The sequence below is a fragment of the Sminthopsis crassicaudata genome, chromosome 1 (assembly GCF_048593235.1).
Source record: "Sminthopsis crassicaudata isolate SCR6 chromosome 1, ASM4859323v1, whole genome shotgun sequence".
In the NCBI taxonomy this organism is placed as follows: Eukaryota; Metazoa; Chordata; class Mammalia; order Dasyuromorphia; family Dasyuridae; genus Sminthopsis; species Sminthopsis crassicaudata.
The window spans coordinates 445,950,475-445,968,544 of NC_133617.1; the positions used below are offsets into that span (position 1 = coordinate 445,950,475).

The following is an 18,070-nucleotide window of genomic DNA, read 5'->3' on the forward strand; positions in this document are numbered from 1 at the left end:
AGCTTCTCTTCTTGTCATTAAAATTACCCTTTATCTAAATAATTTTGATCAGATTTTATGCTCCAGTTTAGACCCATAAAATATGTGACCAACTAAGTGTTTTTGGGATAATGTGCTGATTCATACTACTCTCATAGATAGAAATTTTAGAATTATATTCCCCTTCAATAACTTTTTGTTTTAAGATTAGCTGAATCTTGGGATTAATATTTAGGCCTATTTAATTGGTTTGCTTGAGAGCAAGATGGGAACAGCAGCCCTGGGACCATTGTTTTGGCTGACTGTTATGGAGAAGAGTGATTAGGTGTCAGATGTCTCCCCTGCTGTGCCATAGCCCTAAAGGTTTAATAGAGAAATAGATAGCCGAGGAAGTAGATGAACAGCTTGCAAATAATCGATGAAATCTTGAGGGTTTCTCATCAATTGTAACAAGGTTATAATGTACTTCACTTTTTTTTTTTTTTTCTAATACATTAAGAATAAAATTTCATCTAAAAATATTCTTACCTATTCACTGACAATGGAAAAGAATTTTGTTTATTTTAATTTTTACAGAGGAACAAATAATACAAAGTTAATTATGTTTGAGTACTGAAGAATAAAGGAAGACGAATACATCACTGACATAGCCATTTATTACATTCTTGTTACATAATTTACTTGTAATTATTTTAGATTACTGTCATCATGATTTTTTAATGCCCCTCCCTACCCCAACCTCATGCCATGACCTAGGTTTTGGGGAATTATAATGGATTGTGGAAGATACTGCCTATAAAGAAAAATTTACAAGAGTGAGAGATAATAATATTTTAAAAAACACTTAACTGTTGGAGCACTTAGGTGGTGCAGTGCATAGAACACCAACTCTGAAGTCAGGAGGACCTGAGTTCAAATTTGTCCTCAGACCCTTAATACTTCCTAGCTGTGGGACCCCTGAGCAAATCACTTAAGCCCATTTGCCTAAGCAAACAAACAAACAAAAACCACTAACTGTACATTAGCCAGGATTATTAACATTAAAAAATACTGAAATGTAGGATGCCAAAGTATATGGTTACCTTACTTTTTTGTGGGACCTTTTATGAGTACAAATTGAGTATATTGTTTTTTAAATTCTAAGACATATGAGCAATAAACTTTTAAAAGAGTGTGTTAGTTACTAATAAATGTAGCCAATATTATACCAATGATCTAAGCTAAGCTTTATTTTTCTTCTGCAGTGACATTGTATCATGCATGCCAGTGATTCCAGGGGAAACTCCCCTGCTTTCCTACAGCCTCAGAATGGGAATAGCCATCCATCTTCAGGTTATGTTCCAGGAAGGATTGCTCCATTGCGCCCTCCACCCCCACCAAAGAGCCAAGGTTCAGCCAAATTTACCTCTGTCAGACAAGAAGCCCAGGCAACCTTTGCATTCTCTGCTGAGGAGCAGCATTCACAGAGAGAAGACCGAAAGCAGAGAAGACACAAAAATACATTCATTTGTTTCGCCATTTCCAGCTTTACATTTTTTGTTGCACTTGCAGTTATTTTAGGAATATCCTCAAAATATGCTCCAGATGGTAAGATTGTCTCTTTCTCTCACTCTTTCTCTGAATCTCTCTGTCCATCTGTCTGTCTATCTCTCCCTCCTTCCCTCCCCATCTTGGGGAGGAAAAAATGAAGATGTTAGTATGTATTGCTTGTAGTCTTTTGATTGCTGATTCATTTGGATTTAGCTTGGATGCATAAATTATAGATGAAAAGCTGGCTTCAGTCTTGGTTTTTGACTGAATATTTACCTGGACTAGATCTAACTATTTCATCCAAGACAACTTTCCATGTAGATTGCCATAGAAATTTTTGAACATCTGTTCTATTTTATGTTTATTTGTTGCCCTTCTAGCGTCATCTATAAATAAATGATCTTAGAGTGATATGGTTTAGTATCATGCTATGTTTTCTGCAAAAAATATTTTGTGTCTTCTGCCTCTCACTTTGTGAATTGATACCCTCATAATTTTCCATCCTCTTTCTCTGCAATGTTAGCTAAATGTACTTATATTCCAAACCAGTGTTGTGCTTTGCTGCCATGGCAGTTTGAAAAGCAGATTGAATCTCAGCTGAGACAGTTTCTAGATTCTTTTAAATTCTTTAATGTGATAACTATATATTATATTGATTATATTTCTCTAAGACATGCTGGTAATCAGAATTAATGTATTTTTAGGTTTTCTATTTTTTCAAAGATAAGAGCTTATTTAAGTAAGTTAGGTTGGAACTGCTGTAACTACATACAATTGTCTTGTCATCTATTGTGGATTTGACTGTGACTTTTGCATGATATAAATAAATAGTTGATTCTGTAATGGTTACTATATTTTTTTTGGAGGAAATACATATTTGATGTATGACGTGTTCAATGCTTTCCAACTCTTTTTGAGAAGAGTATTCACTACATTATAGTAATGTGGCTTCTTAGTAATCTAGAACTTTGGTATGTCTTTTGTTTATTATTTGTCAGCCTTATTTTCCAGTATTTGTTGTTGTTGTTGTTGTTATCCTTTTCCATGCCCATGGCAACATTGAAATTGTTGAGTATCAAAGTAGATTTTCATTTATTTGGAGGGGCTTGCTGAGTTTAGACAATAGCTCTCATATTTTTCTCTTCTATTCTGCAATTTGATCTTTACAGTTGTTTTGTCTATTCATACTTCTGATGATGATGCAAGTATCCCAAGAAATAGTTTCTTGTTATTTTTGGGCACACGGTAAAACCAAGCTATGCCAATTCCTTTATTCTCTTTTCTGAGAACTTGTGAACCATCATGCCATTTAAGTTCAATTTTTTTGTCCTCTTCTTTCATTTATAGTAAGATGAATGTGCATATGGTTTAGTTCCTCAAGTGTAGCAACTAAACATTGTTTGGGTGAAAATCTCACAATGAATAACAATAGTTGAGTTGTCTATTATTTTTTTTAAATTGTGGGCCTCTTGGAAACACATTCTCCTTTGTCCCCCTTCCCACCATCTTGCCATAATCATTAAAAATTGGAGGTAGGGTTTCACAAAACTAAGGACTATATTGTATTTTTCCTGTCCCATAGCTCACCATGTTCAAAGAAAAAAAGCACAAAGAGAAATTGCTGCATAAAGTCAAAATAGATCAGGGATTCCCTGTATATGTCAAGATTCTAGAGATACTCCTTTTAGCAAATGACTGTAATATTTGTAGTCTACAGGGTAGTTAAAAATCTAGAATATAGCAACATTTGTATTATTCACCTGAAAGGCAGTATGTGTAGTGAAGAGAGAGAGATAGGTTTAGAAACAGGATAATGTGTTTAGATACAACTTCTGGCAACTGCTGTCTCTGAGACATCTTTAAGACCATAAGTTGCAGAAGAGTATCTTCATTGACAGAGGGAGTTTCCTTACTGGATGTGCCAATGAATCACAGGTAAAGTCCAAAATAAAACTTCATACCTATTACACCATTATACATTACCATTATACAGTGGGTTGATATACAGGTTGTACTTGTCTGGTTGATTTTCTTTTTTTTTTTTTCCAGTAAATTCTCTGAGTCATACCTGTTTTCTCTTTAAGAATATTTTGCTAGAGATCAACTAATTTTTTTGTGAATGAGATATGTCTTCCTAGGAGTGCTTATAAAATAGTGGTTCATACTATTTAAGTTTTTATTTTGACTAGAATCATAAGGCTCCCACATATCTCACATAAGTTGTTTCTTTGCTTTTCTTAAATGATTATAAAGCTTACTGCCATTTATATATTTGTGTTTATTTTTTTTCACTCATGTACCACATGCTATGCTCATTGCTACTGTTTGAAGGCAAGTGTTTTATGGAATGAGGAGAAGAAAGGACATTGACATCTCAGCACTTAGTTTTAAACTTCAGAGAGTGTGTTTCTTAGATTGGGAGGAGAGTCTGGAGAATTTAAAAAAATCATAATGATAATGATAAAGCAGGAAACTTTCACTTAATTCAGTGATCATGAAATTTATATGAGGAGAGTGACATGAAAATTTGGGGAAATATAAATATAACAGGATATTGTACATTGAAAGAAAAAAAATAAGCTTTAGGCAGGCTTGGTGCTTAGAAACACAAAAGAATGTTGAATTCATGCATATAATGCAAGTTGAAATGAGGTGTCATATTTTTGTCCATTTTAGAGAAAAACTTGCACCCATTTGGTAAATATAGTATCACTATTGTCAGTGGAATTGAATGTGCATACAAAAGGTCAAGGATCACATGCTCCTATTTTTCTACTTGAATTTGAGGCTTTATCTCACAACAAGTACAGAACTATGTATAGAGATTACAAAAAAACAAAAACAAAAACCCAAACAAACCCAAAACAACTGGTGTTTTAAAAGAAATATCCTTTTTTTTTTTTATGTTGAAATGGGGATTTTCCAAATGTTTTTTTTTAATTGATTTTATAATTATAACTTTTTTTTGACAGTACATATGCATAGGTAATTTTTTACAATATTATCCCTTGAACTCACATCTATTCCAGATTTTCCCTCCTTCCCTCCACCTGCTCCCCTAGATGGCAGGCAGTCTCATACATGTTAAATGTGTTATAGTATATCCTAGATACAATATATGTGTGTAGAACCGAATTTCTTGTTGCACAGGAAGAATTGGATTCAGAAGGTAAAAATAACCTGGAAAGAAAAGTGCAGTTTACACTCATTTCCCAGTATTCCTTCTCTGGGTGTAGCTGAGAGTCTGTCCATCAATTGGAACTGAATTAGATCTTCTCTATGTTGAAGATATCCACTTCCATCAGAATACATCCTCGTACAGTATCGTTGTTGAAGTGTATAATGATCTCCTGGTTCTGCTCATTTCACTCAGCAGAAATATCCTTTTTTTAGCCATATTTCCTAACCTGATTTCTCTTTACCCCTTCTTAAGTAAATCATTTCTTTTCCATTTTCCTTTTCAGTTAGACTAGGAGCCTTTATACTTCATCTTCTGTATGAAATTTCTTGCCTAGTCCTTTAATTTCTTATTGTTTGTCAGAGATTTACTTCTCTATTCCCACTGTCATTATCCCAGCCCATTATTTAAACAATTTCTAACAGGATTTCCACTGTCTTGGCTCTTTCCTGTCCAAATTGACTTTTGTATAGTGCTGCAAGTCTTAATTTTCCTGTAATACTGTTGTCACAGTATTATGTCCTTAATACACAATGATTCCTACTTGTCATTTGGTTCAAGTCTAAATTCTTCTTCCTGTTTTCCATGGTGCTCCATTATCCTTTCCTATCTTTAAGTTATCTGACCTGATTTCACTTACATAGATTATAAATGTTGGAAGGAACCATATAAACCATGTAATTTAACTTTCTTGTTTTTATAAACAAGCATCCTCCACTCTAATCAGACTAGTTATTTTTACATTCCAGGCTCATTCCCACCTTTGTTCTGATGCTTATAACTGTTTCCTAGGCCTGCAGCATTCTTTTTTTTTTTTTTTTTTTTTTTCAGCCTAATCCAGTCCATTCTTTTCTAGAAAACCTTTTGCAATTGTTCATATCCATTCAGTTTTGATGTGAACTATCTTCCCTTGTCAGGAAGAAGCCCATCTGGCTATTATCAATTGTAATCAATTTCTAGGCCACCCTGTTGGTATTTTATGACCGTGAGAATGGATTTCTTGTGTATTTTGATATATTGAGATATTGATTAGTATATCTTTAAACAGGTCTGGGATCTGGATCCTTAATTCATTCAATCTGAGCCCCTAATTCTCCCAACTTTGAGCTCCCCCACACTTCTCTCTTAGGCTATATTTTTCCTATAAAGAATCTGCTTATGATGAAGAACTTTGCTAAGTTCTTTTCAGCACTAAGCCCACTATGGGTTACTCTCTTTCTCTCTCTCTCTCTCTCTCTCTCTCTCTCTCTCTCTCTCTCTCTCTCTCTCTCTCTCTCTCAAAGTACCTTCCCTTTAATGATGCCTTTCTCCTTTCTTAAACCTGGTTAGTCTGGTTCGTACTATGTACTCTCCCAACTCTATTACATATTTACCTTGGTGCCTATTTTCCTACTTATTTTTGTCTTTAACTTCTCCTAAATAAACCTTCCTTTTGGCAAAGACAATGACCACTGTGAATTTGTCATTTTGACAGATTTGATAATTCACAAAATTGTTATTTTGAACTAGATATTGCTACTCTGACCTTATCCATTTTTCTCCCTTCCTTAGATTCTTGGGGCATAGTCAATACCAAACAATTTAGAATTGAAAATATTTTCTAGTTACTTCATTTAGAAGGTTGTTTGCCCCAAAGAGTTTGCAGATCGTGGGATGGCAGAGATTATGCTTCATATTTTTCCATAACCTTTTCAATAATATTAGGTGATTGAAAGATGCCTGTGATAAGACCCTGAATATTGTTTTGAACCAAGAGAAACTAAATAATTGATCCTTGAGACAAGCAGGCAGAAGGTTCTGATAGAAATCAGTTTAGCTCCATGGTCCCACCCTTTCAGGAGGTGGTCCAGTCTGAAAGCCAAGTTATGTCAACTCCTGAGAACGCACTCTCTTATGTCTCAAACAGTCTCATATTGCCATGCTCTGTCAGGAATCTCACTTATGTCTCATGAAGTTAAAATTTCCCTATAAAACTTACTTATGGGCCATCTGCTAGCTGTTACCTTCCTTTGGGTCAGCCCGCCACGATACTTAGCCTCGTGATCTCTTTCTCCTTACATAGGATCTGTCCTAACTCCTACTTCTCCTTATAGCTAACTAAATCTTTCAGGGTGCTAAGGCCCTTTCAGGATTTAGCCTGACAATATTTAATCATCCTTCCTGAGACTTTACTCCTGGGAGACCCATTATGTACAGTATTTCCAGGAAGACAAAAATGATTCTTCAGCAATCCAGAAGAGAAGAAACTAAATTGAACTTGGTCATTGATGATTACTTCTCCTCTTCTTTCAAAGGAGCCACATTTAAAATAGAAAGAGTTCTATTGAGGAACTTGTCTTTCATATGTGCTCCCATTCTATTTCATATTTACCATTCTCGGTGTCTATTATATCCCTTCATTTTATGTGTAACGTATTCCCCAAATAAATCTTTGCCAAAGAGAATGGCCATCACAAATGCTTCACATGACCAAACCCCAGTTTTTGGTGTCTGCCATCATCTAGTGACAAACCCCACATCATAGCTCATATCACCTGGACTTGAAGTAGAAAAGTACAATGTCCCCAAAGTCTTAGTGTTGTTTTAAGATTTATTACGCTAAGATATTTAAGATACTCTTCTTCTTAAGTTAGAATATAAACTCCTTGATGTCAGGATCTGTCTTTCTTTTTGCTTGTATTCTTAGAACTTAGCCTGACACCTGTTCCACATAAATGTTTCTTGACTTGGCATGACTTAACCTAGAAAATAGAGTATGTTGAGGTAGAATGAGAAGACTTAGAAGCTGCTTGGATAATGGGGTGAGGAGCTGGTAATAAAGAGGGAGGCATTGGGACTGACTGAAGTTATGAACCTAGATTCCTGAGAAGATGGCAATGATGGTGTCTCTTAATAGAAGGAGGGCATCCCTTGAGCTTATTTATCTCTATAATGAGAAACTTCACCTTCTAAATTTTTCTTTACTGCTGAAGCTACAACAGCCTCTTTCTTTGAGAGTATAACCATCTTTCTTTTAGGAACCAATTTTGTGTTTTATTTTGTGGTGCTTTACATTCTAATTCACAAAGTGTATATGGAAAGAGATTGTTAAAGTCATCTTTCTCTGGAGACCTTTCTTGCAAGTTAGTATAGTTCTTGCTATTTTGTTTATTCAAGTAATAGGCCTTTTTACCATTTCCTAAGGGAAGTGATCCCACAGTCTAATAGATTTCATTGTTATGAAATGTTTCCTGAAATCCAGCCTAGAAACTTTTCTATTCTCAGGCTTATCCCTTTGTTTTATTTATTTATTTGTTTGTTTGTTTGTTTATTTATTTATTTATTGCCCTTGTTTAACATTCTAGGTTATTCTATTTTCTGCTTAGTTTATATGTAATTAAATTATTTTCTCAGTGGTAATTCTAATCATTCTTGAACATTGCTTGGTCAGTTTACAAATTCTGACAATATTTAGTCATACTTCCTGAGGCAATCTGTTTTACTCCTGGGAGACCCATTATATACAGTATTTCCAGGAAGACAATAATGATTCTTCAGCATTCAGGAAGAGAAGAAACTAAATTGAACTCAGTCATTGATGATTACTTCCCTTCTTCTCCTAAAGGAGCCACATTTAAAATAGAAATAATTTTATGACTGCACTGACAGAAGACAGATGTTGAAAGACATTTGTGTTTCTTGGAAGATCTTGGAAGGTATTTTGCCAGCTGGCTTAATTTTGTACTTTTTGAATTTCAACTCTGGAAGTAGCAGAATATGGAGTAAAGATTGCTGTATTTGGAGAGAGAGCTTCTGGATTCACATCCCACTTTTGCTAGTTGTTATCTCTGTGACCTCTCAACTTCTTCCAGCTTTAGTTTTATTCATCTAGAGTCAAGTAAAACTAGATAATGTCTAAGATTCTTTCCAGCACTAATTGACTCTATATGCTTTTATAGTTATAGAATTTTTTGTTTCTAGCTGGAAAGTTAGTTTTATTTGTGGGATTATATGTGACTAAACTCTGTTTTCCTATCTGTAAAAATGAGCAACAACACATAATTATAGTGGGGGAAAGTATTTTATAAACATGAACTAATAATAATAACTGACTTTTTAAAAAAAGATTTGCACACTTTTAGATATCTCACCTCTGATAGACAGGAAGTATATTCTCATATCTTTTGAGGGGGCAAGTTTGTTCTTGTATATTTGTATATTTGCAATATTCACTTTCAATTTCTGTTTCCATTTCATGGTCATATTCTGGCTCCATTTATTTCATTTAATATCAGATCATAAAATCTTCTCCTGCTTCTTTGTTTCTTACAGTAGAGTAATATTCAGTTTTATTAATGTGTGCCAACTTGCCTAGAGTGCTTTTCAGGTATGTTGTATTTCTAGTCTAGATCCCTTATTGGAAATAGAATCTTTTAGCTGATGTTAAGAGAGCACCGTTTATTTTCCCCCAGTTACACATAAAAATAGTTTTTTAACATTTGGTTTTTTTTAATATATTTTATAATATTATCCCTTGTATTCATTTTTCCAAATTATCCCCCCCTCCCTCTACTCCCTCCCTCCGATGACAGGCAGTCCCATACATTTTACATGTGTTATAATATAACCTAGATACAATACATGTGTGTAAATACCATTTTCTTGTTGCACAATAAGCATTAGATTCCGAAGGTACATGTAACCTGGGCAGACAGATATTAGTGCTAACAATTTACATTCACTTCCCAGTGTTTCTTCACTGGGTGTAGCTACCTCTGTCCATCATTGATCAACTGGAAGTGAGTTGGCTCTTCTTTATGTTGAAGATTTCCACTTCCATCAGAATACATCCTCATATAGTATTGTTATTGAAGTATATAATGATCTCCTGGTTCTGCTCGTTTCACTCAGCATCAGTTGATGTAAGTCTCTCCAAGCCTCTCTGTAGTCTTCCTGCTGGTCATTTCTTACAGAGCAATAATATTCCATAACCTTCATATACCACAATTTACCCAACCATTCTCCAACTGATGGACATCCATTCATCTTCCAGTTTCTAGCTACAACAAAAAGAGCTGCCACAAACATTTTGGCACATATAGGTCTCTTTCCGCTCTTTAGTATTTCTTTGGGATATAAGCCCAGTAGTAGTACTGCTGGGTCAAAGGGTATGCACAGTTTGATAGCTTTTTGGGCATAGTTCCAAATTGCTCTCCAGAATGGTTGGATTCTTTCACAACTCCACCAGCAATGTATTAGTGTCCCAGTTTTCCCACATCCCCTCCAACATTCATCATTATTTGTTCCTGTCATCTTAGCCAATCTGACAGGTGTGTAGTGGTATCTCAGAGTTGTCTTAATTTGCATTTTTCTCATCAGTAGTGATTTGGAACACTCTTTCATATGAGTGGATATAGTTTCAATTTCTTCATCTGAGAATTGTCTGTTCATATCCTTTGACCATTTATCAATTGGAGAATGGTTTGGTTTCTTATAAATTAGGGTCAGTTCTCTATATATTTTGGAAATGAGACCTTTGTCAGAACCTTTGCTTTTAAAAATATTTTCCCAATTTGTTACTTCCCTTCTAATCTTGTTTGCATTAGTATTGTTTGTACAGAAACTTTTTAGTTTGATGTAATAAAAATCTTCTATTTTGTGATCAATAATGATCTCTAGTTCTCCTCTGGTCATAAATTCCTTCCTCCTCCACAGGTCTGAGAGGTAGACTATCCTCTGTTTCTCTAATCTATTTATTATCTCACTCTTTATGCCTAAATCCTGGACCCATTTTGATCTTATCTTGGTATATGGTGTTAAGTGTGGATCCATATCTAATTTCTGCCATATTAATTTCCAGTTTTCCTAACAGTTTTTTCCAAATAATGAATTTTTATCCCTAATGTTGGTATCTTTGGGTTTGTCAAAGATTAGATTGCTATAGATTAACATTTGTTTTTAAAACTGAGTTCCAAATTCCCTCCCTCTCCCCTCTCCTTTGAGAAGGCAAGCAATTCAATATAGTTTATAACTGTGTAGCAATGCAAAACATTTCCATGTCATGTTGTTAATATTGCTTATATTTAAAAGAACACACCATATGGAAGATTTTAAAGCAATTTATAATGTAACATTAATCTTAAATGTTTACACATAATATTCTTTGACAGTGGAGTGCTCTAATCTAGTAATGCATCTAACAATAGATATAATGTAGTAATAGGTGTAGTATTAGCTCTAACAATAATAATAATAGTAATGATGATCTCTAAGAATAGTGATTCTTAAGGCTCAAGTACTATGCTAACTACAGTTATTGTCTCTTTGATCCTCACAACAGCTTTGGAAGGTAGGTGGTATTGTTACTCCTATTTTACAGATGAGGAAACTGAGGCAAACAAAAGTTAAGTGACTTGCCTTTAGTCACACTAGCTAGTAAGTTTGTGAAGTCAGAATATTATATAAAATAATATGTTTAAAAATACCCAAGAGAAACAGAGATCCTATATCACTTTATGTTCACTGAAACTTTGTTTTCCAATCTACTCTTTTCTTCTTGAATTTAAATATAAAAACTCCCAAGAAGTATCAAAGATCCTGGAAGATGTTGCTTGATTTGAGCTTAGGGTATGGATGGCACAGGCAGGACAGTTTATACTCTGAGAAAACTGATAGAGATCTGAGAATAGGTTTGCGTATAGCCCATCAGGTGTTTCTGTGATTTTGAAATAATAGCTGTCATCAAGGCAACTCCATATCATACCCAAAGCTATCTGCTGGGGAAATCATTTGTTACAAGGTATGTTTGTCCAGAATTTAAGAGCATAATTATTCCAGTTTTTCTTAATCTTCCTAGAAAGTCCACAGTTTCACTGAAATTATACCTGTATCTTAATACCAATATGACAGGGTCAGGCACTACTTTCCAAAAAACAGAATTCATTATTAAGTCTGGGCTTGTAAGCAGGAAGAGTTCTCCTTGGTCTGACAAGATATCTCTCTTGTGATAATGTTATGTAGTGACTTACTTGTCTGCTACCTGAGACTCCACCATTCAAATATTGTTTAGACTTCAAAAATGTTTATATTCTGAAAGCTGTTACCTTTTAAAATTCCTATAAATACAAATATTTCAGGAAAACTCATATCTTATCAGTGATTCTCAATCTGGCAGTACTGAGAGTACTGACCTTGAAGTCTGAAGATCTGTATTTTAGTCCTGTTCCTCTTCCCCCCCTTCCCCCCCACATTGGCTCCTCATTGTCCCAGAGAGTTCTTTAGCTTCTCTATATAGGACTTGCCATCTGAATCAGCGGGAGGAGTTTTCATACCCTAGAGTTCTCCGCACTGAGATAATTGGAGGTCTTCAAAGCAAAACAAAACAAACTCATATTACATTTGTACTTCTTTCATGACCAAAATCTATAATTTCTAAAAGTTATAATATATCCATTATAAAAAGCAGTAGAGTAGGAATCAGTATGTCAGGATTCTAGTTCTAGTTGTGTTACCTTTAGAAATTCTTAAGCTCTCTGAGGCCCAGTTTCTTCACCTAAAAAATAGAGATAATAATTCCCACCTTGCATATCTTACAGGATTATTTTAAATATCAAATAATAGGGCAGCTAGGTGGCGCAGTGGATAGATCACCAACCCTGAAGTCAGGGAGGACCTGAGTTCAAATGTGCATTCAGTCAGGATACTGCCTAGCTGTGTGACCCTGAGCAAGTCACTTAACCCCAATTGTCTCAGGGAAAAAAAGAGATCAAATGAAAAGATATATATGGAAAATAATAAAGTTCTATATAAACTTTAACTATTATTAATCATGTGTCCCTATTGATCATGATCATAGATGAAGTCGTGATGAGGCTTCAATCTTTTATTAGTGCATTGAATCCTCATGTCTGTAATGCCCATTTAATGGTACCATTTTATCAAATCACTGAAAGTTCTGCAGAGATTTATGGGTTTGATTCATTTTAAAAATATTTTTATCCTTATGTTAAAAGAATAGAAATTAACTGTTTTTACTTTGATTTTGAAGTTGATCTTGACACTAATAGCTATTAAACTTTTTTATATCTTGGGGAAATAAAGGGTGCTATGCAGTAGAAAGCACAAGTTTTAGGGTACACATATTGGGATCTTATGCCAGCTTTGCCCTTACTATCTGTGTGATCCTGGGCAAGTCACTTAACTTCACAGTCTTCTCATCTAAAAACAAAGAATTGGACTAAAGGGCCTTAAGGGTGCTCTGCTACAGGCTAACTAATGACCACTAGATCTTGCCATTTGCATCTTCCTATGTGGAAAGAACTTTATCTTTTTTGTGTTTGTATTCCTAGCACTTAGCACAGTTCTTGTTTGTTTGTTTTTTTTTTTTTTTTTTTTTTTTTTTTAGTAAGCACTAAGTATTATCTTCCCCTTCCCTTCCTCCTCATTTCCCCTTCCCTCTTTCTTTCCTTTTTCCCTTTCCTTTTCCCCTTCTCTCCCCTTACCTTCCTGTCCTCTTCCCCTTTCTTTTCCCTCTCTTTTCTTTGTTTCCTTTGTTTTGCTCTCCCTGCCTCTTTCTTTTCCTTCTTTAGCTTCCTTAAATCTACCATCCTTTAAGTGAGGAGGATCCTTTTATCTCTCTTGTAGGTGTTTGAATTATTCTGTTATTTTGTTGCAATTATCTTAGATATGCATTAAATGGCATTAAATGTGTTGGTAAAATTTTGGTTTAGTATAATATGCTGATATCTTGCTGTTTCTAACTACATTCTAATGTGGAATGTTATTGCAGAAAATTGCCCAGATCAAAACCCTCTTCTCAGGAATTGGGATCTAAAACATGATCCTGAAAAGCAAGTCATTATCAAGAAAGGAGATTGGCTCCGTTTAAACTCAGATGTTACAGTGGACTCTATAGTCATCCAGGATGGAGGTATACAACTAACTGTACCATAAAGATTTGTTTTTATGAATTTCTCAATCTTGATTAGTTTACTGGGGGTATGTCTTAGACTGAGATAAATTTTTAAAGTAAAATTTTATTTATGTCTTTCATTTTTATATTAGAATAACATTTGCAACCCCAACAGCATTGTTAAGGAAAACTAAGCAACAGAACATTCTCATTTATTATTATCAAATAAAATATTTTATATTTTCTAACCCCCATCTCGCTAAGAAATGGTGAGAATTTACTTAATGTACATTGGAAATCAATATCTAAGAATATATTAGTTTCTCTGGTCTATAGGTAGATCACTGTTAGAGATGATAAATGATACTGATAGAATGAGGCAAGATCCTCCTCTAAGAGAAGTGATGATAGTACATAAAGTTATTGAATTACATTTAAACGAGCTTAAAATTTATAGGCTTTTTTGAAATTCAAGAACAAGTAGTCTTAAAAGTAAAGAGAGGTAAGATACATGGTAGAGTCTTTGTTGCTGGTTTTTTTTTCTTTTTTTTTTTTTTTTCTCTTAAACATGAAATCTCTTTCTTTGGAATTCATAGAAGCTGTTTTAGTTGCCAGTTCACAGAAGATGTTTTTTCGTCTCTCTTCCCACCTTTTCCCTTCCCAGGATTACTTGTCTTTGGCGATGATAAAGATGGATCCAGAAATATTACTCTGAGAACTCATTATATCCTGATCAAGGATGGAGGAGCGCTTCATATTGGAGCAGAGAAATGCCGCTATAAATCCAAAGCGACTATTACCTTATTTGGAAAATCAAATGAAGGTGGCAGTATGCCAACATTTGGCAAAAAATTTATTGGTGTGGAAGCAGGTGGGACGCTGGAGTTACATGGGGCTTGGAAAACATCTTGGACACTCTTAGCAAAGACTCTACCTTCCTCAGGGCTGACCTCTGGTTCTTATATTTTTGAAAAGTCCTTTAATCGAGGTCTCAATGTGAGGGTCATTGACCAAGACACTGCTGAAGTTTTGGTGATTGGTAGGTTTGATACCCATGAGTACCAAAATGAAAGCAGGCGACTTCAGGAGTTTTTAAAAGCCCAGGATCCTGGCCGAATTGTTGCTATTGCTGTTGGAGATTCAGCTGTCAAAAGCCTCCTAGATGAAACTATACTGACTATCCAAAATCTTCTGGGAAGTAAACTGATCAAAGGATTGAGTTACAGGTAAACTTGGTTCGTTTTCTCTCTCTCTCCCCTCTCCCTCTCCTTCTCCTTCTTCATTCTCTCCCATTCCTTCTCCTTCTCCCTCTCCTTCTTCCTTCTTCTTCCCCCCCCATCTTTCTGTCTCTGTCTCTGTTTCTCACTCCTTCCCCCTCCCCTCCTAATTTCAGTGCCATATTACATAGAACCCTTCCCATGAAAGGGCAAGAGGGGAAGAAAGGAGGATAAGATTTGGAGCTTCATAAATTATCAACATGGTGGTAGAATGGATAGATCTCTGGATCTGAAGTCAGAAAGACTTATCTTTTTGAGTTCAGATCTGACTTCAGACTAGTTGTGTAACCCTAGGAAAGTCATTTAATTTCTCTAAACCATATGGTAGAGAAACAATCTCTATATTTTTAGTTGTTGTGATGTAAAAGTTATAAGTCATATCTGACCACTATTTTATTTTAAGCTTCTTGAGTCTGTTGGGATTGTTTTTGTTTATGCTTGGCAACTGGTTCATGCTTAATAGATACCTGTGATTGATAGATTATTTAAAAATTTAGGAACAGCTAGGAGATGTAGTGGATAGAATAGTAGCCCTGAAATTAGGAGGATCCAAGTTCACATTTGGTCTCAGACTCTTACTGTATGACCCTGAGCAAGTTACTTAATCCCTATTCCCTACCTTGCCCTCTTCCTCCTCCATTCTCCCCATCTATAATTTACTTCCAAAATGGTACCATCTGTTAAATCTTGTGATTAGAAAAGCTTGGATGAAATTCTCTCTACCTCTGACGCTTTCTGCTATGATATGATTTAAACAAGCCATTTAATCTCTTTGAGCCTCCCTTTCTTCATTTGTAAAGTGAGGAGATTGGCCTCTAACTTCTCTCCAGTTCTAGATCTATTCTAGGTTCCCCTTTGTCTTCTACCAAGTTTACACTGCTTCTCCCCTGCCCCCTATTCCCCACCATAATCACACTGGGATTGATGGAGCAGGATACCTAATTGTGATTCCATGCCAGTATTTCATTTCTTTTACAATATTTACTACATACATAAATACACACCTCAGGGCAGGTAGGTGGCTCAGTGGATAGACACCAGCCCTGAATTCAGGAGGACCCAAATTCAAATCTGGTCTCAGACACTTAACACTTCCTAGCTGTGTGACCCTGGGCAAGTCACTTAACCCCAGCCTCGGGGGCGGGGGGGGGGAATACACAACTCCTTTGAAGATAATATTCTAGTCCAATAACATTTTTCTCAAATATAAGAGGGGGAAGTGGAAGGAAGGGGGAAATAACACCAGTAGAATAGCACATTTCCTATAATGGCTGGAGGCAATTTTGGTAAATAAATGAAAGATTTGTGATACTTCCTTCATAAATAGGAGGCATTAATTGTGTGCAGTTTTCAAAAGGATTTTTCTCTTGTAACAAAGGATAAAAATAGAAATCATCATCAAGCAGCAGAATTAATCTGTGGTCAGGATGCCTGGAATTTTGAAAGTTTGTGCTTAGTTGTTTTGACTTAACTTTTATCAGTAGAAAGGGAATATCTCTCTATGTATTGTCTTAGCTTTTTTGGAGAAGTGTTTAGAGGAGGAGACAGGAAGAAGGAAGTTGAAGGTTTTTCTTTTCATTCTTGAAATCACTATTCTGGTAGATTGACAGACTTTTCACTTTAAACTGTCCTCCATGTTTACTGAGATAATTGATATTTTTGTTCCATATCAGAATCACTGAAATATAGCGCAGTCCTGAGACGACAAGTTAAAAACAGCTCCTCATTAAATGTATATATTTTTTTATTATAGCTTTTAATTTACAAGATATATGCATGGGTAATTTTTCAGCATTGACAATTGTAAAACCTCATTAAATATTTTTTAACATACATTGCTTTATAAATCATGTTGATAGAAAAAAAAATCAGAGCAAAAAGGAAAAACTATAGAAGAGATTAAAAAAAAATGAGACGTGAATATAGCTTGTATTAATTTACATTCAGTCTCCTTAGATCTTTTGCTGGATGCAGATGGCATTTTCTGCCCAAAGTCTATTGGGATTGCTTTGAACCATTGATCACTGAACCATTGAGAAGTACTAAGTCTTTCATAATTGATCATCACATATTCTTGTTGTTATTGTGTACAATGGTTCTGCTTGTTTCGCTCATGTAAATCTTTCCAGGCCTTTCTAAAATCAGCTTGTTCATCGTTTTTTATAGAACAATAATATTCCATTACCTTCAATTACCACAACTTGTTCAGCCATTCCCCAATTGTTGCACATCTATCTACTGATTTTCCAGTTCTTTGCACCACAAAAAGAGCTGCTACAAAGATTTTTGCACATGTGGGTTCTTTTCCTTCCATTATGATTTCCTTGAGAATACAGTCCCAGTAATGGCACTGCTGAGACAAAGTGTATGCACAATTTTATAGTCCTTTGGGCATAATTCCAGATTGCTCTTCAGAATGATTGGATCATTTTACAACTCCACCAACAATGCATTAATGTTCCAGTTTTCTCATATCCTCTCCAACATTTATCATTCTCTTTTCCTGTTATCTTAGCCAATCTGAGAGATGTGAGGTGGTTCCTCAGAATTTTTTAAATTTGTATTTCTCTTATCAATAATGATTTTTAGCTTTTTTTCATGTTATTATAAATTAATATTTTCATGTGAAAATTGTTCATATCCTTTGACCATTTATCAAATTGGGAGAATGACTTGTATTTTTACAGATTTGAAACAATTCTTTACATATTTTAGAAATGCGAACTTTATTAGAAATATTGTCTCTACAAATTTTTTCCCAGCTTTGTATTTCCCTTTTAATATTGTTTCTGTTGTTTTTGTTTGTGCAAAAACTTTAAAATTTAATGTAATCAAAGTTCTCCATTTTACCTTTCATAATGTTCTTTAGTTCTTCATTGGTCATATATTCCTCCTTTCTCCAAGGATCTGATAGGTAAATTATCCCTTGTTCTCCTAATTTGTTTATGGTATCATCCTTTATGCCCAAGTCATGTATCCATTTTGACTTTATTTTGGTATGGGGTGTGAGATAAAAGTCTATGCCAAGTTTCTGACATAGTATTTTCCAGTTTTCCCAGAAATTTTGTCAAATAGTGAATTCTTATTCCAGAACCAGCTCTTCATTAAATAAACTAGTGTGGGCTATTCAAAAATACTTTTGCTAAACAACCTAGGAATGAATTGGTCAATAATCAAGAATTTGTTAAATCCCTGCCAGTTTTCAGGTGAGAAGCA

At 34.9% G+C, this 18,070-nt stretch overlaps 1 protein-coding gene across 2 annotated transcripts in view; it reads left to right on the forward strand.

Annotated features, from left to right (window-relative positions):
- CEMIP2 (cell migration inducing hyaluronidase 2) overlaps positions 1-18,070 on the forward strand; it is a 110,715-nt gene that overhangs the window by 29,659 nt on the left and 62,986 nt on the right. For both annotated transcript variants that reach the window (XM_074280709.1, XM_074280708.1), the window contains 3 exons: positions 1,224-1,566; positions 13,455-13,595; positions 14,242-14,803. In XM_074280709.1, coding sequence (XP_074136810.1) covers positions 1,236-1,566; positions 13,455-13,595; positions 14,242-14,803 — 1,034 coding nt within the window. In that variant the 5' untranslated portion in view covers positions 1,224-1,235. The remainder of the gene's footprint in view (positions 1-1,223; positions 1,567-13,454; positions 13,596-14,241; positions 14,804-18,070) is intronic.